Source organism: Littorina saxatilis, linkage group LG4 (assembly GCF_037325665.1).
Source record: "Littorina saxatilis isolate snail1 linkage group LG4, US_GU_Lsax_2.0, whole genome shotgun sequence".
NCBI lineage: Eukaryota > Metazoa > Mollusca > Gastropoda > Littorinimorpha > Littorinidae > Littorina > Littorina saxatilis.
Genome location: NC_090248.1, coordinates 57583934 through 57611248, shown reverse-complemented (window position 1 = coordinate 57611248; position 27315 = coordinate 57583934). Strand labels below are relative to the sequence as shown.

The window sequence follows — 27315 nt, the reverse complement described above, 5'->3', positions numbered from 1 at the left end:
GGGGGGTTACTTCCCTTGTGTCAACTTTTGACATTGGATTGTAGTGCTTGATTGGTTGTGTGCACCAGTCTTTATCACTTCTGTTCGTGATTTTAACAAGGTATAGGTCTGACACAGTCAACCTTTGCAACGTATTGCATTCAAGACCTAGGCCAATGTGAATGCAGTGGAACCCCTCCCCCCCCTCCCACCCCCCCTTGTAAGACCTCCAAAGATCTAAACAAATCAGGTCTTAAAAAGGAGGGAGTCTTAAAATGGGGCAAAATTTACAGATGTTGTGAACTGAAAGTCTGACAAATCAAGGTCTTAAGAAGGGGCAAATCTTAAATTTGGAGAAGGGGGAGGGGGGGCTCAACTGAAGCTGAAGACTCATGAATACCAGACTTGTGTTTCATTTGGGGTTGTGCTTTTGTTCTGTGCACAGAAAATGCGAGGGGAGCTGGGATTGGGGGACAACAACAAGGACCAGGACATCATCCTCAAGTACTTCAAGGTATGCCGACGTGTACAGGCTGTTGGATTGTCACAACACACAAGTGAAACAAACCCACACACACCACGCATAACCAATGACATACACAGTGTACAAACAAACCATACACACCACGCATAACCAATGACACACACAATGTGAAACAAACCCACACACACCACGCATAACCAATGACACACACAATGTGAAACAAACCCACACACACCACGCATAACCAATGACACACACAATGTGAAACAAACCCACACACACCACGCATAACCAATGACACACACAATGTGAAACAAACCCACACACACCACGCATAACCAATGACATACACAATGTACAAACACACCATACACACCACGCATAACCAATGACATACACAATGTGAAACAAACCCACACACACCACGCATAACCAATGACATACACAATGTACAAACAATCCCACACACACCACGCATAACCAATGACATACACAATGTACAAACAATCCCACACACACCACGCATAACCAATGACATACACAATGTACAAACACACCACACACACCACGCATAACCAATGACATACACAATGTACAAACACACCCACACACACCACGCATAACCAATGACATACACAATGTACAAACAATCCCACACACACCACGCATAACCAATGACACACACAATGTGAAACAAACCCACACACACCACGCATAACCAATGACATACACAATGTACAAACACACCATACACACCACGCATAACCAATGACATACACAATGTACAAACAATCCCACACACACCACGCATAACCAATGACATACACAATGTACAAACAAACCCACACACACCACGCATAACCAATGACACACACAATGTGAAACAAACCCACACACACCACGCATAACCAATGACACACACAATGTACAAACAAACCATACACACACCACGCATAACCAATGACATACACAATGTGAAACAAACCATACACACACCACGCATAACCAATGACATACACAATGTACAAACAAACCATACACACACCACGCATAACCAATGACATACACAATGTGAAACAAACCATACACACACCACGCATAACCAATGACATACACAATGTGAAACAAACCATACACACACCACGCATAACCAATGACATACACAATGTACAAACAAACCATACACACACCACGCATAACCAATGACATACACAATGTGAAACAAACCATACACACACCACGCATAACCAATGACATACACAATGTACAAACAAACCCACACACACCACGCATAACCAATGACATACACAATGTGAAACAAACCCACACACACCACGCATAACCAATGACATACACAATGTACAAACAAACCATACACACACCACGCATAACCAATGACACACACAATGTGAAACAATCCCACACACAACACGCATAACCAATGACATACACAATGTGAAACAAACCCACACACACCACGCATAACCAATGACATACACAATGTACAAACAAACCCACACACACCACGCATAACCAATGACATACACAATGTGAAACAAACCCACACACACCACGCATAACCAATGACATACACAATGTACAAACAAACCCACACACACCACGCATAACCAATGACATACACAATGTGAAACAAACCCACACACACCACGCATAACCAATGACATACACAATGTACAAACAAACCCACACACACCACGCATAACCAATGACACACACAATGTGAAACAAACCCACACACACCACGCATAACCAATGACATACACAATGTACAAACAAACCATACACACACCACGCATAACCAATGACACACACAATGTGAAACAATCCCACACACACCACGCATAACCAATGACATACACAATGTGAAACAAACCCACACACACCACGCATAACCAATGACATACACAATGTGAAACAAACCCACACACACCACGCATAACCAATGACACACACAATGTACAAACAAACCCACACACACCACGCATAACCAATGACACACACAATGTACAAACAAACCATACACACACCACGCATAACCAATGACATACACAATGTACAAACAAACCCACACACACCACGCATAACCAATGACACACACAATGTGAAACAAACCATACACACACCACGCATAACCAATGACACACACAATGTGAAACAAACCATACACACACCACGCATAACCAATGACACACACAATGTGAAACAAACCATACACACACCACGCATAACCAATGACACACACAATGTGAAACAAACCCACACACACCACGCATAACCAATGACACACACAATGTACAAACACACCATACACACACCACGCATAACCAATGACATACACAATGTACAAACAATCCCACACACACCACGCATAACCAATGACACACACAATGTACAAACAAACCATACACACACCACGCATAACCAATGACATACACAATGTGAAACAAACCATACACACACCACGCATAACCAATGACATACACAATGTACAAACAAACCATACACACACCACGCATAACCAATGACACACACAATGTACAAACAAACCCACACACACCACGCATAACCAATGACACACACAATGTGAAACAAACCCACACACACCACGCATAACCAATGACACACACAATGTACAAACAAACCCACACACACCACGCATAACCAATGACATACACAATGTACAAACAAACCATACACACACCACGCATAACCAATGACACACACAATGTGAAACAAACCCATACACACCACGCATAACCAATGACACACACAATGTGAAACAAACCATACACACACCACGCATAACTAATGACACACACAATGTACAAACAAACCCACACACACCACGCATAACCAATGACATACACAATGTACAAACAAACCCACACACACCACGCATAACCAATGACATACACAATGTACAAACAAACCCACACACACCACGCATAACCAATGACACACACAATGTGAAACAAACCCACACACACCACGCATAACCAATGACACACACAATGTACAAACAAACCACACACACCACGCATAACCAATGACACACACAATGTACAAACAAACCACACACACCACGCATAACCAATGACACACACAATGTACAAACAATCCCACACACACCACGCATAACCAATGACACACACAATGTGAAACAAACCACACACACCACGCATAACCAATGACATACACAATGTACAAACAAACCCACACACACCACGCATAACCAATGACATACACAATGTACAAACAAACCCACACACACCACGCATAACCAATGACATACACAATGTACAAACAAACCCACACACCACGCATAACCAATGACATACACAATGTACAAACACACCATACACACACCACGCATAACCAATGACACACACAATGTACAAACAAACCATACACACACCACGCATAACCAATGACATACACAATGTACAAACAAACCCACACACACCACGCATAACCAATGACATACACAATGTACAAACAAACCCACACACCACGCATAACCAATGACACACACAATGTACAAACAAACCCACACACACCACGCATAACCAATGACACACACAATGTGAAACAAACCATACACACACCACGCATAACCAATGACACACACAATGTACAAACAAACCCATACACACACCACGCATAACCAATGACACACACAGTGTACAAACAAACCACACACACCACGCATAACCAATGACACACACAATGTGAAACAAACCCACACACACCACGCATAACCAATGACACACACAATGTGAAACAAACCCACACACACCACGCATAACCAATGACACACACAATGTACAAACAAACCCACACACACCATGCATAACCAATGACACACACAGTGTACAAACAATCCCACACACACCACGCATAACCAATGACACACACAATGTGAAACAAACCCACACACACCACGCATAACCAATGACACACACAATGTACAAACAAACCCACACACACCACGCATAACCAATGACACACACAGTGTACAAACAATCCCACACACACCACGCATAACCAATGACACACACAATGTGAAACAAACCCACACACACCACGCATAACCAATGACACACACAATGTGAAACAAACCACACACACCACGCATAACCAATGACACACACAATGTACAAACAAACCCACACACACCACGCATAACCAATGACATACACAATGTACAAACAAACCCACACACACCACGCATAACCAATGACACACACAATGTGAAACAAACCCACACACACCACGCATAACCAATGACACACACAATGTGAAACAAACCCACACACACCACGCATAACCAATGACACACACAATGTGAAACAAACCCACACACACCACGCATAACCAATGACATACACAATGTACAAACAAACCCACACACACCACGCATAACCAATGACACACACAATGTGAAACAAACCCACACACACCACGCATAACCAATGACATACACAATGTGAAACAAACCCACACACACCATGCATAACCAATGACACACACAATGTGAAACAAACCCACACACACCACGCATAACCAATGACATACACAATGTGAAACAAACCCACACACACCACGCATAACCAATGACACACACAATGTGAAACAAACCCACACACACCACGCATAACCAATGACATACACAATGTGAAACAAACCCACACACACCACGCATAACCAATGACATACACAATGTACAAACAAACCACACACACCACGCATAACCAATGACATACACAATGTGAAACAAACCCACACACACCACGCATAACCAATGACATACACAATGTGAAACAAACCCACACACACCACGCATAACCAATGACATACACAATGTACAAACAAACCACACACACCACGCATAACCAATGACATACACAATCTACAAACAAACCCACACACACCACGCATAACCAATGACATACACAATGTACAAACAAACCCACACACACCACGCATAACCAATGACACACACAATGTACAAACAAACCCACACACACCACGCATAACCAATGACATACACAATCTACAAACAAACCCACACACACCACGCATAACCAATGACATACACAATGTACAAACAAACCCACACACACCACGCATAACCAATGACATACACAATGTGAAACAAACCCACACACACCACGCATAACCAATGACATACACAATCTACAAACAAACCCACACACACCACGCATAACCAATGACACACACAATGTACAAACAAACCACACACACCACGCATAACCAATGACATACACAATGTACAAACAAACCCACACACACCACGCATAACCAATGACATACACAATGTGAAACAAACCCACACACACCACGCATAACCAATGACATACACAATGTACAAACAAACCCACACACACCACGCATAACCAATGACATACACAATGTGAAACAAACCCACACACACCACGCATAACCAATGACATACACAATGTACAAACAAACCCACACACACCACGCATAACCAATGACATACACAATGTGAAACAAACCCACACACACCACGCATAACCAATGACATACACAATCTACAAACAAACCCACACACACCACGCATAACCAATGACACACACAATGTACAAACAAACCACACACACCACGCATAACCAATGACATACACAATCTACAAACAAACCACACACACCACGCATAACCAATGACATACACAATGTACAAACAAACCCACACACACCACGCATAACCAATGACACACACAATGTACAAACAAAACCACACACACCACGCATAACCAATGACATACACAATCTACAAACAAACCCACTCACACCACGCATAACCAACGACATACACAATCTACAAACAAAACCACACACACCACGCATAACCAACGACATACACAATCTACAAACAAACCCACTCACACCACGCATAACCAACGACATACACAATCTACAAACAAAACCACACACACCACGCATAACCAATGACACACACAATGTGAAACAAACCCACACACACCACGCATAACCAATGACACACACAATGTGAAACAAACCCACACACACCACGCATAACCAATGACATACACAATGTGAAACAAACCCACACACACCACGCATAACCAATGACACACACAATGTACAAACAAACCACACACACCACGCATAACCAATGACACACACAATGTGAAACAAACCCACACACACCACGCATAACCAATGACACACACAATGTACAAACAAACCCACACACACCACGCATAACCAATGACACACACAATGTACAAACAAACCCATACACACCACGCATAACCAATGACATACACAATGTGAAACAAACCCACACACACCACGCATAACCAATGACATACACAATGTGAAACAAACCCACACACACCACGCATAACCAATGACACACACAATGTACAAACAAACCCACACACACCACGCATAACCAATGACATACACAATGTGAAACAAACCCACACACACCACGCATAACCAATGACATACACAATGTGAAACAAACCCACACACACCACGCATAACCAATGACATACACAATGTACAAACAACCCACACACACCACGCATAACCAATGACATACACAATGTACAAACAACCCACACACACCACGCATAACCAATGACATACACAATGTGAAACAAACCCACACACACCACGCATAACCAATGACATACACAATGTACAAACAAACCCACACACACCACGCATAACCAATGACATACACAATGTACAAACAAACCCACACACACCACGCATAACCAATGACATACACAATGTGAAACAAACCATACACAAAGCAATCCCACACACAAAATATTGGATAAAGACACAAAAAGTCAAGAAAGTATTGATGATCAGCTCGCACACTGTGGCTGGCTTATCTTAGCAACGAAAAAGGACAATGCACAGTAAGTAATGGGTAAGTATATGAATTAAGCTGGAACTCAGAAAGCAGCTATACCATCTCTTTTCCGCCATGTGTAAGTCCAATATTCCTTCATGTCATGAGCTTCCTGTGTGTCTGTTACAGTTCATCCTGAAGGAGTGGGGCGCCCAGCTGAACGCTCGGTCGTCGGAAGAGAAACGAACGACGCGAGGCAAGATGGCCAGCGCCACACACACACAGACCGTCAGCTACCTCAAGCCGCTCTTCAGGATGCTTAAGATGAGGGTCAGTTGGTCACATTGCACACACACACACACACACACACACACACACACACACACACACACACACACACACCATCAGCTAATTCAAGCCTCTCTTCAGGATGCTCAAAATGAGGGTCAGTAGGTGACAGTAAGATGTTGTTGGACTTGGCTTGTACTCCTCATATCACTGTATGGCACATAGAAGTTTACAACTACTGTATGTGGATGCATATGATATAGGTGTATCAAACTTTCCAGTCTCAGTGCAACCTGACCCCCCTCCCACCCTCCAAATTAAGACATCCCCATTTGAACTTGAAGACCTTGGCATATACACTTTGTGGCTTGTTTATTACACTTGCCAGTAGAAAAACCTGCAAGCCATAGTGATTGATACGTTTAAAAAGGGCGGGGATGTAGCTCAGTCGGTAGCGCACTGGATTTGTATCCAGTTGGCCGCTGTCAGCGTGAGTTCGTCCCCACGTTCGGCGAGAGATTTATTTCTCAGTCAACTTTGTGTGCAGACTCTCCTCGGTGTCCGAACACCCCCGTGTGTACACGCAAGCACAAGACCAAGTGCGCACAAAAAAGATCCTGTAATCCATGTCAGAGTTCGGTGGGTTATAGAAACACGAAAATACCCACCATGCTTCCTCCGAAAGCGGCGTATGGCTGCCTAAATGGCGGGGTAAAAACGGTCATACACGTAAAAGCCGTGGGAGTTTCAGCCCATGAACAAACAAACAAACAAACATACGTTTAAAGGCACAGTGCGCCTCCCGTAAACGATCACAGATACTGTCAGGCTTTTACAAAATAAATTCTTTGAAAATTGCTCGCTCTTTATGGAGGGCACCAAGGATGTTCTCAAGCGGTGAGTGTTTAAATGAAAGGGTGTTTGTACTGTGTGTAAAAGCCTGACAGTATCTGTGATGGTTTACGGGAGGCTTACTGTGCCTTTAATGTAAGCTTGCTTGAATGAATGATAAGCATGTTTCAGCTAGGACCTAACAACTCAAACAATTAAACATAAGCATAGGCTTTGGTTTTCTTTCCAAATATGTTTTTGTTTTTGAATTTGAAGCAGCAGAGTATGTCTTGTAGGTGTTCAAATAATTTACAGCACTGAATATTAAATCATGTATAATGATGTTTGTTTCATTTGTTTCCCCAGAAAATGGAGGAGGGGCTGCTGGAGAGCTTTGTGGAGATCGTGCACAAAATGATAGACAGAAACTACATCAAGGTAACTTGAAACATGACTTGTTTTACAACATTGCACCTTGTTGAATTTAGACATAATTTGAGTGTTACATGTGTGTGTGTGCGTATGTGTGTGGGTGTCGCTGTGTGTGGGTGTGTCTGTACGTATGTGTGTGTGTGTATGTGTGTGGGTGTCGCTGTGTGTGGGTGTGTGTGTACGTATGTGTGTGTGTGTGTGTATGTGTGTGGGTGTCGCTGTGTGTGGGTGTGTGTGTACGTATGTGTGTGTGTGTGTGTGTATGTGTGTGGGTGTTGCTGTGTGTGGGTGTGTGTGTACGTATGTGTGTGTGTGTGCGCTATATGTTTCTTTGCATGCCAACGTCCATTTTCATGCAGATCTTTACAACACGGTAAAATACATTTCTCTTGAGTCAAAAACACGAGAGTAAAAACAGCAAAAATAGAACTGTTGTTGTTTATGAGCAGTGCGAACATGTATGCGCATGTTTACTTGTAACCTTATGTAATGTGATATTGAACTGGCAGACACATGAAGTCTCTCATGAATCTCAAAACGTTTTTGTAGTCTTGGCTTTGCAGTAAAAAAGAAAATGAAAAGGTTTAAAGGTTGGCAGGTCTGTGGCAAACAAATTTGCTTGTTCTGTGTGTCTTTGCTTTTTGACTCACATGCGTAGCAAAAGTGAGTCTATGTACTCACCCGAGTCGTCCGTCCGTCCGTCCGTCCGTCCGTCCGGACGTCCGTCCGTCCGTCCGGACGTCCGTCCGGAAAACTTTAACGTTGGATATTTCTTGGACACTATTCAGTCTATCAGTACCAAATTTGGCAAGATGGTGTATGATGACAAGGCCCCAAAAAACATACATAGCATCTTGACCTTGCTTCAAGGTCAAGGTCGCAGGGGCCATAAATGTTGCCTAAAAAACAGCTATTTTTCACATTTTTCCCATTTTCTCTGAAGTTTTTGATATTGAATACCTCACCTATATATGATATATAGGGCAAAGTAAGCCCCATCTTTTGATACCAGTTTGGTTTACCTTGCTTCAAGGTCAAGGTCACAGGAGCTCTTCAAAGTTGGATTGTATACATATTTTGAAGTGACCTTGACCCTGAACTATGGAAGATAACTGTTTCAAACTTAAAAATTATGTGGGGCACATGTTATGCTTTCATCATGAGACACATTTGGTCACATATGATCAAGGTCAAGGTCACTTTGACCCTTATGAAATGTGACCAAAATAAGGTAGTGAACCACTAAAAGTGACCATATCTCATGGTAGAAAGAGCCAATAAGCACCATTGTACTTCCTATGTCTTGAATTAACAGCTTTGTGTTGCATGACCTTGGATGACCTTGACCTTGGGTCAAGGTCACATGTATTTTGGTAGGAAAAATGTGTAAAGCATGTGAGTCGTATGGGCTTTGCCCTTCTTGTTCTTGTATCTTCTTATATTGCTTTCTTTATATATACACATATATATACAAATTATGTTGACATTGTATTTGTTTATGGGCAAACAATAACGTCCTTGGTCTTGAAATTGCTGCATACTTCTAGTGCTTCTTCTCTGTGCCAGGCGAACGACTCGTACCTGGAGATGGCGATCGGCAACGCCCCCTGGCCTATCGGTGTGACCATGGTGGGTATCCACGCTCGTACCGGGCGTGAAAAGATCTCCTCCCGCTACGTGGCCCACGTGCTGAACGACGAGACGCAGCGCAAGTACATCCAGGTCAGTGGGGCCAGGGGTGTGTACACCCCTTTTACCCCCCCCCCCCCCCCCCCCCCCCCAGTGAACCTGCCACCCCCTGTTAAGCACCGCCTGTTCTTGCCTCTCCCCAGCGGAATCGCCCCCCCCCCCCCCCCCCTTCCCCTGATTTACCACTTCCTACCTATTCAGATCCTGTTTGCTGTCATTTTTGACTCACATGCGAAGCAAAAGTGAGTCTATGTACTCACCCGAGTCGTCCGTCCGTCCGGACGTCCGTCCGTCCGTCCGGACGTCCGGAAAACTTTAACGTTGGATATTTCTTGGACACTATTCAGTCTATCAGTACCAAATTTGGCAAGATGGTGTATGATGACAAGGCCCCAAAAAACATACATAGCATCTTGACCTTGCTTCAAGGTCAAGGTCACAGGGGCCATAAATGTTGCCTAAAAAACAGCTATTTTTCACATTTTTCCCATTTTCTCTGAAGTTTTTGAGATTCAATACCTCACCTATATATGATATATAGGGCAAAGTAAGCCCCATCTTTTGATACCAGTTTGGTTTACCTTGCTTCAAGGTCAAGGTCACAGGAGCTCTTCAAAGTTGGATTGTATACATATTTTGAAGTGACCTTGACCCTGAACTATGGAAGATAACTGTTTCAAACTTAAAAATTATGTGGGGCACATGTTATGCTTTCATCATGAGACACATTTGGTCACATATGATCAAGGTCAAGGTCACTTTGACCCTTATGAAATGTGACCAAAATAAGGTAGTGAACCACTAAAAGTGACCATATCTCATGGTAGAAAGAGCCAATAAGCACCATTGTACTTCCTATGTCTTGAATTAACAGCTTTGTGTTGCATGACCTTGGATGACCTTGACCTTGGGTCAAGGTCACATGTATTTTGGTAGGAAAAATGTGTAAAGCATGTGAGTCGTATGGGCTTTGCCCTTCTTGTTTTGTCTTTAAGACCACTGTAATTTTACTTCCATTTGAGACTCCCATTTGGTTTTAAGACCTGATTGTGTCTGATTTGTGGAGGTCATAAAAGGGGGTAAATTGTATTGGGTTGTATTGTATTGGGTTGTATTGTATAGGGTTGTATTGTATAGGGTTGTATTGTATAGGGTTGTATTGTATTGGGTTGTATTGTATTGGGTTGTATTGTATAGGGTTGTATTGTATAGGGTTGTATTGTATAGGGTTGTATTGTATTGGGTTGTATTGTATTGGGTTGTATTATATTGGGTTGTATTGTATTGGGTTGTATTGTATAGGGTTGTATTGTATTGGGTTGTATTGTATTGGGTTGTATTGTATTGGGTTGTATTGTATAGGGTTGTATTGTATAGGGTTGTATTGTATTGGGTTGTATTGTATTGGGTTGTATTGTATTGGGTTGTATTGTATTGGGTTGTATTGTATAGGGTTGTATTGTATAGGGTTGTATTGTATAGGGTTGTATTGTATAGGGTTGTATTGTATAGGGTTGTATTGTATTGGGTTGTATTGTATTGGGTTGTATTGTATTGGGTTGTATTGTATTGGGTTGTATTGTATAGGGTTGTATTGTATTGGGTTGTATTGTATAGGGTTGTATTGTATTGGGTTGCTGTGGGGGGATTTGAGTCTGGAGGCTTGGTTATCTGTCTCTGTCTCTTCATCTGAGAGAGAGGGAAACAGAGGGGGGATAGAGGGTGGAGGCTTGGTTATCTGTCTCTGTCTCTTCATCTGAGAGAGAGGGAAACAGAGGGGGGATAGAGGGTGGAGGCTTGGTTATCTGTCTCTGTCGCTTCATCTGAGAGAGAGGGAAACAGAGGGGGGATAGAGGGTGGAGGCTTGGTTATCTGTCTCTGTCTCTTCATCTGAGAGAGAGGGAAACAGAGGGGGGATAGAGGGTGGAGGCTTGGTTATCTGTCTCTGTCGCTTCATCTGAGAGAGAGGGAAACAGAGGGGGGATAGAGGGTGGAGGCTTGGTTATCTGTCTCTGTCGCTTCATCTGAGAGAGAGGGAAACAGAGGGGGGATAGAGGGTGGAGGCTTGGTTATCTGTCTCTGTCGCTTCATCTGAGAGAGAGGGAAACAGAGGGGGGATAGAGGGCGGAGGCTTGGTTATCTGTCTCTGTCGCTTCATCTGAGAGAGAGGGAAACAGAGGGGGGATAGAGGGTGGAGGCTTGGTTATCTGTCTCTGTCTCTTCATCTGAGAGAGAGGGAAACAGAGGGGGGATAGAGGGTGGAGGCTTGGTTATCTGTCTCTGTCTCTTCATCTGAGAGAGAGGGAAACAGAGGGGGGATAGAGGGTGGAGGCTTGGTTATCTGTCTCTGTCGCTTCATCTGAGAGAGAGGGAAACAGAGGGGGGATAGAGGGTGGAGGCTTGGTTATCTGTCTCTGTCGCTTCATCTGAGAGAGAGGGAAACAGAGGGGGGATAGAGGGTGGAGGCTTGGTTATCTGTCTCTGTCGCTTCATCTGAGAGAGAGGGAAACAGAGGGGGGATAGAGGGCGGAGGCTTGGTTATCTGTCTCTGTCTCTTCATCTGAGAGAGAGGGAAACAGAGGGGGGATAGAGGGCGGAGGCTTGGTTATCTGTCTCTGTCGCTTCATCTGAGAGAGAGGGAAACAGAGGGGGGATAGGGGGTGGAGGGAGATCAAGAGAGAGAGAGAGGGAGTGGGAGTGAGCAAGAGTGGGAGATAGAGAGAGAAAGTATGTATATGTGTGTGTGTGTGTGTGTGTGTGTGTGTGTGGAGAAAGAGTTTGTACGTGCGTGCCTGCATGCGTGCTTTGGTTTGTACACTTTCACAAACGTCCATACAGCGATCAGGGTGCAGGCTGTAAGAGTATGCAGTAGACGTTGCATTGTATTAACACTACTTCCTCTCTACAGGCTGTCAAGAGACTGATGACGCAGTGCCAGAAGATATTCCCCACTGACCCCTCCAGGAGTTTCAACTTCCAGTGTCCAGTCTAGGGCTGACCAGTGCAGAAGAGCTACAAAATGCAGAATACCTATACACTGTAAAGCAGTGATGTGTATCCGAAAGATGTGTGACACTGGGAACACACCTGTGAATCTTATCCAATGACAGGGTTGACAGACTTTGGCGATGGCACAAGGCTGTTAGTGCTTTTATTCTGAGAAGTGCAGTTTTGAATGTTTAGCGATGTACCTGACTGAGGGTTGTTCCTGAAAAGCTAAAAACTGCCATATTTAGTTCAGAATAAGTGTGTATATATGTCAGTTATCGTCGACAGTTTGCTGTACACGGAAACTCATTTCAAATAGCTGAAAAGTTTGTCGTCAAATCGGCAGGATTGCCAAAAAATGTAACAGTTGGGGAAAGGTGACGTCAAGGAATGCCTACAAGCTGGTAGGAAGACATTGCTGTTAGAGTGGAATATATACCAGGATTGTGCACATCTTTCAAAAACAGGTGTAACTTCTGAGTTACTGTTGCTATGTGCATTGGTATTGCTGTGCATGTGTTGTAAGGCAGGAATTGGAAGAATTTTGAATTTGATTTTGTTTGTCCGGAGAATCTGCAACTGCCATTATGTGTCTCCAAGACATTGAATCAGTCACCTCTAGTTTTGACTGTGCGTGCGTGCGTGCGTGTGTGTGTGTGTGTGTGTGTGTGTTGCTTTGTTTGTATGATTGAATAGAAAGAAAGAGACTGATGTTGAGGGGATTGTCAATAAACCATTCATCTTGACAATATTGTGTATATCTTCAGATGTGTTGCTGCTACTGAACGGGATGAATACAATGTTTGCAGATGCAATTTTACTGTAAGCCATGTGTATGTCTGGTTGAAAGACGGTGTTCATTTACCTGCAAGCATGCACACCTCTGTGTGTCTGTGTGGGTGTGAGTCAATGTAATTGCATTTGAGAGAGTGTGGGCTGCTAGATTTTGAAAGGTACTCGAATGCGTGCATCATAGCCATACTGTTTTTGTGTTTATGAGGATCAATGGCTCGGGGGAGATAATGGACACACACGCACGCACACCGGCACACACACACGCAAGCAATGCTTGCCATGAGGTGTTGCTCTGCTCCATTACAAAAGGCTATGTCAGTAAGTGAAATGGTGACAGGATATGTAAACGATCACACACACACACACACATACACACACACATACACACACACTTTCACTCTCTCTCGTCTCTTCTCTCTCTCGCTCACACACCGTGCGTGCACACACACACTTTCATTCTCTCTCGTCTCTTATTTATTAAGGAGATTTCTATAGCCCGCATAGCTAAAAGCACTATGCGCTTCACACACACACACACACACACATTAATACAGACGCACACACGCACAATCTCAACACACACACCTCACATACACAAGCAGTCGCACACTACATTCAAGTCACTTTACACACAGACAGATTCAGCGTCTGTTAATCATCTTTATTGCAAAACATAATCAGGATCAGCTGACCGCAGTGCCTTCATTTAACATCCTAAACATACATTTTTTTTTAAATTCCAATTTGTTCAACAGCAATTACAATCTTTCTTTCACAAACACGCATTAAATGACAACTCATGCGAGCACACTCAAACCAAACAACACTTTCAAGCCCCTTTCAAAATATCTTACACTCACACACACACAGTCCACTAGTTGCCAAACTTGCCAAAGCAGTAGTGCTGTTTTTGGTCAAGGCTTAGCACAACTAGAATCAATAATGAATTTTCTCGATTTGCTCTATAAATCCCTTAGTGCACTGGGATGTCTCAATAACTTAAATTATAATAATAATAATAAAAGGCATGTATTACTTTGTGGAATGCAATATTTTTACATTTTTACAAATCGCGGTTTTAGGTTCGACGTAAATTGTCAAACGTTTTTACATTTTTACAAATCACGGATCTAGTTTTTCTCAGTGTCTGCCAAGCTTTTTACACTGTAGACAGTACATTGTAGCCTGCAAAGCTTTGCACGAAGCATACTGTGCTTTTCAATCTGACAAGTTTTGCGCGAAGTAGACCGTACGTGCTTCTAGTCCAGTCTGCCAAGCTTTGCACACAACAGACCATGCATTTCAGTCTGCCGAGCTTTGCACAAAATAGACCATGCATTTCAGTCTGCCGAGCTTTGCACAAAATAGACCATGCATTTCAGTCTGCCGAGCTTTGCACAAAATAGGCCATGCATTTCAGTCTGCCAAGTTTTGCACAAAATAGACCATGCATTTCGGTCTGCCAAGCGTTGAACAAAGTAGACCGTTCTCTTCAGTCTGCCAAGCTTTGAACAAAGTAGACCGTTCTCTTCAGTCTGCCAAGCTTTGAACAAAGTAGACCGTTCTCTTCAGTCTGCCAAGCTTTGAACAAAGTAGACCGTTCTCGTCAGTCTGCCAAGCTTTGAACAAAGTAGACCGTTCTCGTCAGTCTGCCAAGCTTTGAACACAGTAAACCGTTCTCGTCAGTCTGCCAAGCTTTCAACAAAGTAGACCGTTCTCGTCAGTCTGCCAAGCTTTGAACAAAGTAGACCGTTCTCGTCAGTCTGCCAAGCTTTGAACACAGTAGACCGTTCTCGTCAGTCTGCCAAGCTTTGAACAAAGTAGACCGTTCTCGTCAGTCTGCCAAGCTTTGAACAAAGTAGACCGTTCTCGTCAGTCTGCCAAGCTTTGAACAAAGTAGACCGTTCTCTTCAGTCTGCCAAGCTTTGAACAAAGTAGACAGTACTTTCCAGTCCGTGAAGCTTTGCACAAAGAGGACCTATTTCCTTTCAATTTACCGAGCTTACCACTATGTCAACCTTACTTTTCAGTCCGTCAAGCGTTGCACAAAGATTATGACATAGGCCGCCGTTCTCAGCCGCATTAGCCCCTCATGACTGGAGAGGAAGTTGCAGGTGTCGCGCACTGACATGAAGCTGAACACCCATGGTGTGTGATCCCTCACCGTCACCACCCGCCCATCGCTGTGACGAAAACTCAGATTCTCGTGCGGATAGCCGATGGCGGGCTTGATACAGACGTGGCTCTGGTTGATGATGACGAAGAGACAGGTCGGGTGAGGCGGCCAGTCCACCGAGTCTTCAGCACCAGAAAACTCCGTCAAAGGACCATCGAAAGAGCCCGGAGAGTCGAAGGAGAGATTTGAGGAGATAGGTCTCCTGTCTATGGTAGAAGAGTCAACGGAGAGTCCTGAGGACGAGACTGTCGTCAGAGCGGAGGAGCCATTAACGCGAAGGTCTGTGGAGTTAGCAGAAAAAGGCGGCCGTTCCAGGTCGGTTGACGGACTGTGCAAGGTGACGGTTGGAGGGGAAGGCTGGTGTCCCCAATGCTGGGCGGCTTTGTGCACCATGATGACATCATGTGTGTCCGGTGACACGGCCAAGAAAGACTGTGACTCCACGTGGAACATAGTGGACAACACGTGACCCGTGTTCTTGTCCCAAAAGTGCTGGATCCTGAAGACAGCCTGACAGCGATGCTTGTAGCTGACGGTGCTCATCGTCACGACACCATCACGAAACATCAACATGCGGTTGCCGTTGCCGCGTTCACGAATCAGCGCGTGCTTGGGATGGGAGATCACCAGGGCGTTGACTCTGAAGGGCGAATCGGCCAGCGGGTCGACTAGGTTTAGACTTGTGTTTCTCAGTCTCACGCCTCCCACCGCTGCGCTTCGTCTGTGTCTCCCGCTTCGCCTTGCGTTGGACCCGAGGGTGGTCAATGCTGTGTCCTCTGAAGGCTGTGTCAATGTGAAGAGCCTAGGGTTGGTCGCGTTGGTCGCGTTGGTCGTGTGGGTGATATTGGTTAACATGGTGCCGTGTGATGGCTGTGGGAGTGTGAGAGAGTTAGGGTAGCTGGCGTTGGTCGTGTCGGTGAATTTGGTCAACATGGCGTGGTGTAAAGGCTGTGTGAGTGGGAGGGGCTTGGTCAAAGAGAGGCTGCCTGGAGCTTTCATCAGCGACATGTTGTCCGGTGAGGTCCTCGCCAACTCCCCTCGGAGTCTGCTCACTCCGGCAAATGTAGCAAAGTCGTCGGAGAGTTTGTCGAGAGAGGCGTTGTCAGTGATCGCGGATGGATGGTGGCCAGTTAGACCAACGGGGTTTCCTGATGCGATGACATCTGTGTCCACGGGTTTTTCCAGTCCCATTGTCCTGTTATCGGCCTTCCTGATCACAGTAGCGGTGTACAACTGGGGATGTTTCCGTGTGACGGAACACAGGGACGGTGTTGTATTTGAGGCGAGTTTGGGTGAAGGTTGTACGGCTGGACTGGCAAGGAAAAGATCTTTCTGAAAAACAAACACAGAAGTTGATGGCTTTTTTTATGACACTAATTGCAAAAAGGAAAAGTTGTTCAGCGTTTTATTTCCTTGTTCATAAACCTGGGAACTGATGACTAATTCGACCCCGAGAATGTTTCTTCCTTTATCATTTAATGTCTTTATGAATACATTCAGTCTCTTTTTTTCTTTTACTTTTTTTTTTTTTTTTTGGGGGGGGGGGGGGGGGCTATTTATTTTAACCAACAGTTACACAAATTCCTACCCATTAAGCGTAACAACGTACCATTACAAAACAAGCTGCAGAGATATTCATACAGCTTAAGACATCCTTTGTTATATAATCACATAATTATAGAGGAATTATGAATGCGTTTTGACTGTACTTTTTTTTTTAAAGGCTTTGAACTGAACAGAATGCACACGCACGCACACACACACACACACACACACACATACACACACAGACAGACACACACACACACAAACACACACACACACACACACACACACACACACACACACACACACACACACACACACAGCTATATCTTCACGTCAGTATCAATAGTTAACAAACAAATAGCTATGCCTTCACGTAGCAATCGTTCATTGTCTAATTAAAAATAATCAAAAATGAAAAGAACTGTGGACATACCAGATTGGAAACACAGTGCAGACGACCAAGCAAATACTCAGTACGACCATACGACGTTTTACATCCACATGGTAAATGAAACTGACGAGTTCTCGTACTCCCGTTGATAGCCACTGTGATTTGTATAGACCCATCCCACTGAGTCGGGAAATTTTGTTTGACGTCACTGTGTCGTGTACGGAGTACGGGTTTTCCGAGAGGCAACGGAGACCGACCGAGGAAAAGTTGACAGGATGTTGTTGAAGTGTGCCAGGATGTTCTAATTCCACAGGCACACGATAAGTATGACATCAATAGTTTACCACAAATAGTATTAACTTGTTGACAGGCATGAGACCAAGGGTAGGGCGGATGGTGGCGAGAGAGGTGAAGGGACGGGGATTGTTTACAGTGCCGTGTGCCGGGCTGTGAGCAATGCTCGCCAATGTTTAGCTCAGGCACCGTCGCGGCAGACGCGCCTTAGTTCTATGCAGGAAAATGCAGCGCGCTATTCTGGCCATTCGGCCAACTGTCGTCCTCATCTCTAAGGCAGACTGATACCAAGAGGTGTAAGTTACACCCGCCTTCAGACTCAGGCATTTTCAAACGCTCGACTCAAGACTATTGAGGGTCGAGACGAAAAGTTGACAGGATGTTGTTGCAGTGCGCCAGAATGTTCTAATTTCACAGGCACACGATATAACATCAACAGTGTACTACAGTATTACTTAGGCCAGACCATACAGGCGAAACATGATTTGTTTCTCTCTTTGAAGCTCTTTGCTGTCTGTTTTGACTTTTGCATGCAGTATAACTTAAAAAAGGATTGCGATTTTAAACTTTCAGGAAAAAGCTATTTTGGGGGGGTTTATTCTGCAAAACCTAAGAAAAGTCATGAAATTTGAGCATTTTCAAAATGCTGCATTTTGTGAACCAGTGCATGTTTTGATCCAGTTTTTTTTCTTGTCAACGATATTTGTGTGTTTAATAAATATGTGTGCATGGACAATGAATATAAAGCAATACATTTTCTTCATTTAGCATGTTCAATTACTGCATGGTTCAGTTTTGATAAGAAAATATGAATCATAACCAAACCTAAAAACACAACAGATGCACCCAACTCTTATTCCATGCCCAGAAATTATGCTATACAAATCATTAACAACATAAAATAAAGAAATACAAAAACAAAGAGACTGCCAACGTTCCAAAATTCAGAATCAAAAAACAAGAAAGGTAGGTTGTTGGAACGTTTGTTATTGACAAAACAATACATTCACAGATATATCGACCCAACGGTCTTTCCAGTGCACAGACAAACAATAAATAATGAATTTTATTTAGCCAGATAAGTTTTCGTTATTAATTGTTTGTCTGTGCACTTAAAAGACCGTTGGGTCGATATATTTGTGAATGTATTGTTTTGTCAATAACAAACGTTCCAACAACCTACCTTTCTTGTTTTTTGATTACTAACAACATATACAAAATTGAAACAAACCCATGCAGCCATTCAAGTTGCAACATTTTCATTGCAGCATTTTGTCTGAAAATTGTTGTTGGAGAAAAGCAGGGAAAGATTCCTACCAGTACCTCAATTTAACAAGTAGCACAGTGCAGCCTGAATTCATATGTCCAAAATGTCAAATAACCAAAGGGAAGTAATCGCTCTTTATGCATACGACATGTGTAATAGAGTAAGCGAGAGTTGTACAGAACCTTTTCTCCTGGCACCTGAGAGAATAACAAGCATTGAAATAAACAAGCGGCTTTCATCCTCAAATTTGTATGTCAAAAATTATAAAAGCAGATGATTGGATGGATTCCAGGATGTTCAAAGATGCGAGCCTGCCTGGTCGTTGAGTAACAAGACCGGAGCGCATTTCATTTTCTATTTTCGTTCGTTTGGTGAAAACTGTGTGGGCGGCTATGAGATTAGGTTTAGACGATTTTAGTTTAGTTCAGTCTGTTCAGTTCAGTTCAGGTTAGTTTAGTTTAGTTTAGTTTAGTTTAGTTTAGCCGGTTTAGTTTAGTTTAGTTTAGTTAAGTTAAGTTAAGTTTAGTTTTGTTTAGTCTAGATTAGTTAAGTTCGGTTTTGCCTAGCTTAATTTAGTTCCGGGTAGTTTGATCAGTTTACTTGATAAGGCTTGATCTAAACCTAGCTACACAATTATTGCTACAAAGTGTGCACCCCAAACAGTAGCGCCTTCGTTCACACGTCATTTCATTCAAACCGTCTCTTCCATAATAAGGCAGTTCACTTTGGCTATCCGGCACACTTTTCGATCAAAGATTTCTTTCACTGGGCTCTCACGTGACCGCCGCCCAAAATCGGTGGGTTTTTTTCTCTCATAGATTAAACGTTCCAATAACATTACATCCTTGTTAAGTGACGAGGACTTACCGTTTTCGTCTGCTCATGCGATTAGCACCTACACCAGAAGAAATGACATGCCACAAGAAATACGCAAGATAACCAAACAAAACAATCTGTTCTGGATAGATTATTGATATAACATTCTCTTCGTAATACAATGCTTTTGGCTCAGATTGCACCAGATCGATCAATTGTCCTTGTTTTGATTCAAATTTGTCTTCTTAAATGTACTGAGGGGAAGTTTTTTTGCCCAGATTGCTTCATTTGTCTTGTTTTTATCAAAATTTTCCGGGGGAGGGGGGGGTGGGGGGGTGGGGGGGGGTGTGTGGGGGGGGGGGGAGTCTAAAAACACAGGACAAACTTACACATTTCTAGGGCTACCATAACTTTTGATTTTTGATAAGAACACCCATTGTCAAACTATTTAGAAAAATAGATACAGCCTTGGTCGTGTCTTATTTGAAAGATATACTTCATAGAATGTGTACATGCAGTTTCCTTCTCATTATCATATTAATTGCCTCCCTTGATTTTTATTTGTGAAAAGTGCAGAGAAAAAAGATGTTCACCTCAAAGCAATGCAACCATGAGAGTAAGATTGACAACGTGTAAAGAGACCTATATTCCTTTTTACATTTAGTCAAGTTTTGACTAAATGTTTTAACATAGAGGGGGAATCGAGACGAGGGTCGTGGTGTATGTGTGTGTGTGTGTAGAGCGATTCAGAGTAAACTACTGGACCGATCTTCATGAAACTTTACATGAGAGTTACTGGGAATGATATTCATTTTTTTGATATATGTCTTTGATGACGTCATATCCGTGTTTTGTACAAGTTGAGGCAGCACTGTCACACTCTCATTTTTCAATGAAATTGATTGAAATTTTGACCAAGCAATCTTCGACAAAGGCCGGACTTTGGTATTGCATTTCAGCTTTGAGGCTTAAACATTAATTGATGAATTTGGTCATTAAAAATCTACAAATTGTAATTAAAATTATTTTTTTATAAAACGATCCAAAAACAATTCCATTTTATTTTTCATCATTTTCTTATTTCAAAAACATATGAATATGTTATATTCGGATTAAAAAAAACAAGCTCTAAAAATTAAAAATATGTAAATTATGATTAAAATTAAATTTCCGAAATCGATTTAAAAACAATTTCATATTATTCTTTGTCGGTTCGTGATTCCAAAAACATTAGATATGATATGTTTGGATTAAAAACAAGCTCAGAAAGTTAAAAAGAATAGAGATACAGAAAAGCGTGCTATCCTGCTCAGCGCAACTACTACTGCGCTTTTCTGGCTTGTCGGTTTCACTCCCATTGCCACGAGCGGTGGACTGACGATGTTACGATGTCTTGGTGAAAAATGCAGTGCGTTTAGTTTCATTCTGTGAGTTCGACAGCTTGACTAAATGTTGTATTTTCGCCTTGCGCGACTTGTTTCTTTTTGTTATTGGAGGATATTACTATGCAATTTGTTATGTTTTTTTAACCGCTTCAAATTATCCCTCCTGAACAAACACCTTTTCCACATTTTGTTTTCGCGTAAGGGTATTTTAAAGGGATATAAAGAAGAAAAATAAACAACACAATTATTGCAACCACTAAAACAGTATAAGATATATATAAATATGGATCATTAATTAAATAAATAAAAACCGTATTTTGAGTTCTCTGATAAGTGGCGAAAGAAGGGAATAGGGAGTGGATGTGTTGGTTAGTGGATGTGTTGGTTAGTGGATGTGTTGGTTAGTAACGTGGCGGTAAGACGTCGGCCTCTTAATCGGAAGGTCGTGTGTTCGAATCCCGGTCGCTGCCGCCTGGTGGGTGAAAAGTGGAGATTTTTCCGATCTCCCAGGTCAGCTTATGTGCAGACCTGCTAGTGACTTAACCCCATTCGTGTGTACACGCAAGCACAAGACCAAGTGCGCACGGAAAAGATCCTGTAATCCATGTCAGAGTTCGGTGGGTTATAGAAACACGAAAATACCCAGCCGATGAGAGATGTTCAACGTGCGGGCTACTTCACCTGCCTTGACCTCTCACCAATTCATTGTAAAGCGCTTAGAGAACGTCAAGCGCTCTATAAATCTCCCATATTATTATTTAAGTTATTGAGACATCCCAGTGCACTAAGGGATTTATAGAGCAAATCGAGAAAATTCATTATTGAACGAAGCGCATTGCGCTGAGTTCAATAATTATTTTCGAGATTTGCTCTATAAATCCCTTAGTGCACTGGGATTGTTTCAATAACGATATTGTCAGTACCGCCAGATAAAAAAGAAGATTCAAAACGCACATTTTGCAACGCGCATTTGGATAGGCGTAACTGTGTGGTCAGGTTTGTATCAGATCTACTTTTGTGTGGGCTATCTCAAGTGTGTCGTGCTTTCGTCACACGCAAACTCTTGTTTTAATTTCTGTTGGTAAATTGCAGTGTAGCGTTAATTAAGCTAAAAAGTGATGATCTTTCATACAGACCTCATTTAAACTCGGAGAAAGGACTGTGCTCTTAGTTATTTGCGATTCGAAACCTTCATCGAGCTTCGACAGATTGACTGTGCAGAGTTTTGTCCCTTGCCAAGGTCGACGGAAAGCATATTTTCAAAATAAATGTGGCATGTTTCTCGTGTGGTATCTTCACTCATCGGGGAGTCTGGTACTAAATATGAACGGTAAGAATGCTCTGAACCCTACACGTATTATATCCCCATCGTTTTATCGTTCACATTTGCCCAACATGTTAATTTGCTGAGCGGGATTTATGTCGTCTGCTAGGCTATGGCAAACGAACCACTGCACTGAGTCTCATTTCAAAAACAAAAATTGCTCGTCACGTTGCACTGAGTCTGCACGCATGAGGCAGGCTGGTAATAAGTCTTATATATGGTAAGAACGTTCTAAACCCTACACGTTTTCGATTCCGATTGTTCTTGCCTTGAAATAATAATTCGGAAAACATTCATTTACTGAACAGATGCAGTCGTATTTCAGTGTAGTCTGCTTCGTGCTGATCTAGCTGCTACGTTATCGGAATAACACTTGTGTTTTCTGTTAGCTGCTGGGAATTGTATACTAACTCATCATTTGGTAATGTGGATAATAAGCTACATGCCACTAACATGGCATAATTATGAGAGGAATCTTCGCAAGTCGAAACTGAAAAATTAGACACAGCGGGTTCTATTTTTAGATCAGTGGCAACTGTGGCATAGGCACATGCAATCTGTCAGAAAAAAACCCACTTCTGCTTTAATTGAGAAGCAGGAAATTTATGGTCATAATCATTGGTATTGTGGAGAATATAAGCTACATGTCATTAATTAATTCTGAGGATGAGAGTACACTCTCGCTTAGGCAAAGGGCGGAAGAATACGCTCTGTGGAAAAGTTAGCGCACTCCAAGAGTGCGCTAACAGTTTTAGCGCATCGCCATTAGCCAATCAACTGGTTCACATCAGTCATGTGACACCAGTACTTACTGACAATTATTATTATTAGTCTATCCTTGGCGGATGATAACATTATTCAGTTTTACTGCATTAAAACTGAATAATGTCATCATCCGTCAAGGATATTAGTCGTGACGTGCAGTACCATGTAGGCCGATGCACCGATTGCGACTTGGCATACACTGGGCCTCCAATCGGCATCAGATCCTGCTACTGCAAACCTGTTCTGAAACCAAAAGTGGCTTTTGACATCTGCCCTTAGCCTTTGCTGCTCAGCAAGTGGATTGTGTCGATAGAGAGTACGATAACGACGTTACTGACGTCTTCGTATCGTTGTGATAACTCAGTGTCCGTCGCCAGTATTGCTGTTTAATGCTCAGGATTTGGTGTCAACGCATTTCACCCTGCCCGTGCAGAGTGGGACGTTTTTTTTATAAATCATTTGTCATCTGCGAAAGTAATGAAAACCCAGACCAGAGAGTGTTTTGCTGCCTCGTCCTTGCACGGAAAATCTCCACAATTGTGACTGAACACGAAAAATGGTATTTTGGAATTGCTTGGCAAATTGAGAATTTAAAGCAACAAACCAGAGCAAATGAAGCCGAGTACAGGGTGACCCCCCATTCTTTTCTTCAAATCAATAAATAAATACTTAAATAAATGCTACCCACACAGTCATGCTAATACCTTCTACATCTGTTCAGCAATTTACTTCATATCTGGTGAACATTAACTACAGAGGATGGAAGATAATTTCACAAAGTAAGTCAAAAGTTCGGACTTCTGTGGTTGTTAAAAACATATGTTCTAAATGTGGGGATCCACTCAACAGTGCGAGGTTTAACATTGAGAGGTAGCCACACTCACCCCATTTAAACCCTCAAACCTTTTACTTTTGGAGTTATCTGAAGGTCTGTCTCTGATTATTATCCCCAAATCATAAGTGACTTGAGAACAGCAGTTACCATCAATGACAGATTCAGGGCAATCCTTGTCTCTCATTGTAGACAAACATCCCCAAATCATAAGTGACTTGAGAACAGCAGTTACCATAAATGACAGATTCTGGGCAATCCTTGTCTCTCATTGTAGACAAACATCCCCAAATCATAAGTGACTTGAAAACAGCAGTTACCATCAATGACAGATTCAGGGCAATCCCGTTGCAGGAAAGCGTTGTGACATCGACCATTTCGCAAAGGTTGTTTGGAACACATTTTTAGAGAGAACATAAGAGTCGGACCATTTTGACCTACTAGACCAAAAAATGTGTGGACTGATCATGCCCAAAGTGAACATAAGAGTCGGACCATTTTGATCTACTAGATCAGAAAATGTGTGGAATGATCATGCCCAAAGTGAACATAAGAGTCGGACAATTTTGATCTACTAGATCAGAAAATATGTGGAATGATCATGCCCAAAGTGAACATAAGAGTCGGACAATTTTGATCTACTAGATCAGAAAATATGTGGAATGATCATGCCCAAAGTGAACATAAGAGTCGGACAATTTTGATCTACTAGATCAGAAAATGTGTGGAATGATCATGCCCAAAGTGAACATAAGAGTCGGACCATTTTGACCTACTAGACCAACAAATGTGTGGAATGATCATGCCCAAAGTGAACGTGATGCACACCAACTATGACGCTGTTTGCTGAACTTAAAGTTGACTGAACCACAGGAGCTTGTATCCAATCGCCGGTCGGTAGTATGTCGTAGTAGTGGACTGTAAATAATGATCGACCGGCGATTGGATACACGCTCCTGTGGACTGAACCAAGGACACTCTTCCTGTTCAAGTCCCACTTGTAAGTGACCCGAAACATGTATCAATGGCATGAACGCATTCCTTCCTCCATGGGAAATGCCATGATCTTGCCTGTAATTGCTGTCTTCAAGTCCACGACTGATTGCCCATCATTTGTTTAATACTAGGTCCTTTCATATAACCCCAAAGGTCAAAATCTGGAGGCTTTAAATCGGGTGAGTGTGGCTACCGCACAATGTCAACCTAGTACTGATCAGTCGATCCCCCAAAACGGGACACATTTTTAAAACAGCAGAAAACTCAGACTCAAACACTTGCAACTTTGTGTTTATTCATTATTTGAAGTTGATGTGTACACACCAAATTTATGTCAAATATATCTTAACGTTATTTCCTTTCTGTCGCTGTCTGTAGGACAAGAAAAACCAAAGCACTTGAGAGGCATGTTCAACATGCGTGCTTATCTTGTCACGTTGCTGTGTGAACGCATTTCACTCTTCCTGTGCAGAATGGCCCGGACGGGGTTTTCCATAAATTATTTGTCATCTGCGAAAGTAATGAAAAATTCCAATTTTTGTATGTGCCGTGTCCCAATAGAAAGGCATGGACGGGCGCTGTGGCGGGGTGGTAAGACGTCGGCCTCTTAATCGGAAGGTCGAGGGTTCGAATCCCGGCCGCGGCCGCCTGGTGGGTTAAGTGTGGAGATTTTTCTGATCTCCCAGGTCAACTTATGTGCAGACCTTGTAGTGGCTTATCCCCCTTCGTGTGTATACACGCAAGCACAAGACCAACCCGGTGCGCACGGAAAAAGATCCTGTAATCCATGTCAGACTGAGTTCGGTGGGTTACAGAAACACGAAAATACCCAGCTGCATGCTTCCTCCGAAAGCGGCGTATGGCTGCCTTAATGGCGGGGTAAAAACGGTCATACACGTAAAATTCCACTCGTGTAAAAACACGAGTGTACGTGGGAGTTTCAGCCCACGAACGCTGAAGAAGAAGAAGAAGAAAGGCATGGCAGTAAGGGCTTGAGCCGACACAAATAGTCGTTCAGTTTTTCCGTGCCACTGCCGGCCATACATCCACTATCACGTAAAGTAGGTCAGGAGGAGCGGTATGTCGTACACGTGTCATGTCTCGATCGTGACCAGTATACCCCTGCTTTTTTCTTACG

At 42.9% G+C, this 27315-nt stretch overlaps 2 protein-coding genes across 2 annotated transcripts in view; one reads left to right on the top strand and one right to left on the bottom strand.

Moving 5' to 3' along the window:
* LOC138965175 (pre-mRNA-splicing factor 18-like) overlaps nt 1–14749 on the top strand; it is a 19420-nt gene extending 4671 nt beyond the window's left edge. The window contains exons 6-10 of the mRNA XM_070337293.1: nt 425–493; nt 7550–7690; nt 8846–8917; nt 10478–10633; nt 13509–14749. Of these exons, the coding sequence (XP_070193394.1) occupies nt 425–493; nt 7550–7690; nt 8846–8917; nt 10478–10633; nt 13509–13592 (522 nt within the window). The 3' untranslated portion in view covers nt 13593–14749. The remainder of the gene's footprint in view (nt 1–424; nt 494–7549; nt 7691–8845; nt 8918–10477; nt 10634–13508) is intronic.
* Nucleotides 14750–15023: 274 nt separating this feature from the next.
* On the bottom strand, nt 15024–18690 carry LOC138965174 (uncharacterized). The gene is made up of 2 exons (XM_070337292.1): nt 18541–18690; nt 15024–17891 (listed from the first exon to the last, which is right to left on the bottom strand). The coding sequence occupies exon 2, from the start codon at nt 17748–17750 to the stop codon at nt 16410–16412; it is 1341 nt and encodes a 446-aa protein (XP_070193393.1). The 5' UTR covers nt 17751–17891; nt 18541–18690; the 3' UTR covers nt 15024–16409.
* Nucleotides 18691–27315: the final 8625 nt, after the last annotated feature.

Excerpts from the sequence above, each read along its gene's own strand:
- LOC138965174 (XM_070337292.1), bottom strand. The coding sequence starts at position 17,750 with ATGGGACTGGAAAAACCCGTGGACACAGATGTCATCGCATCAGGAAAC.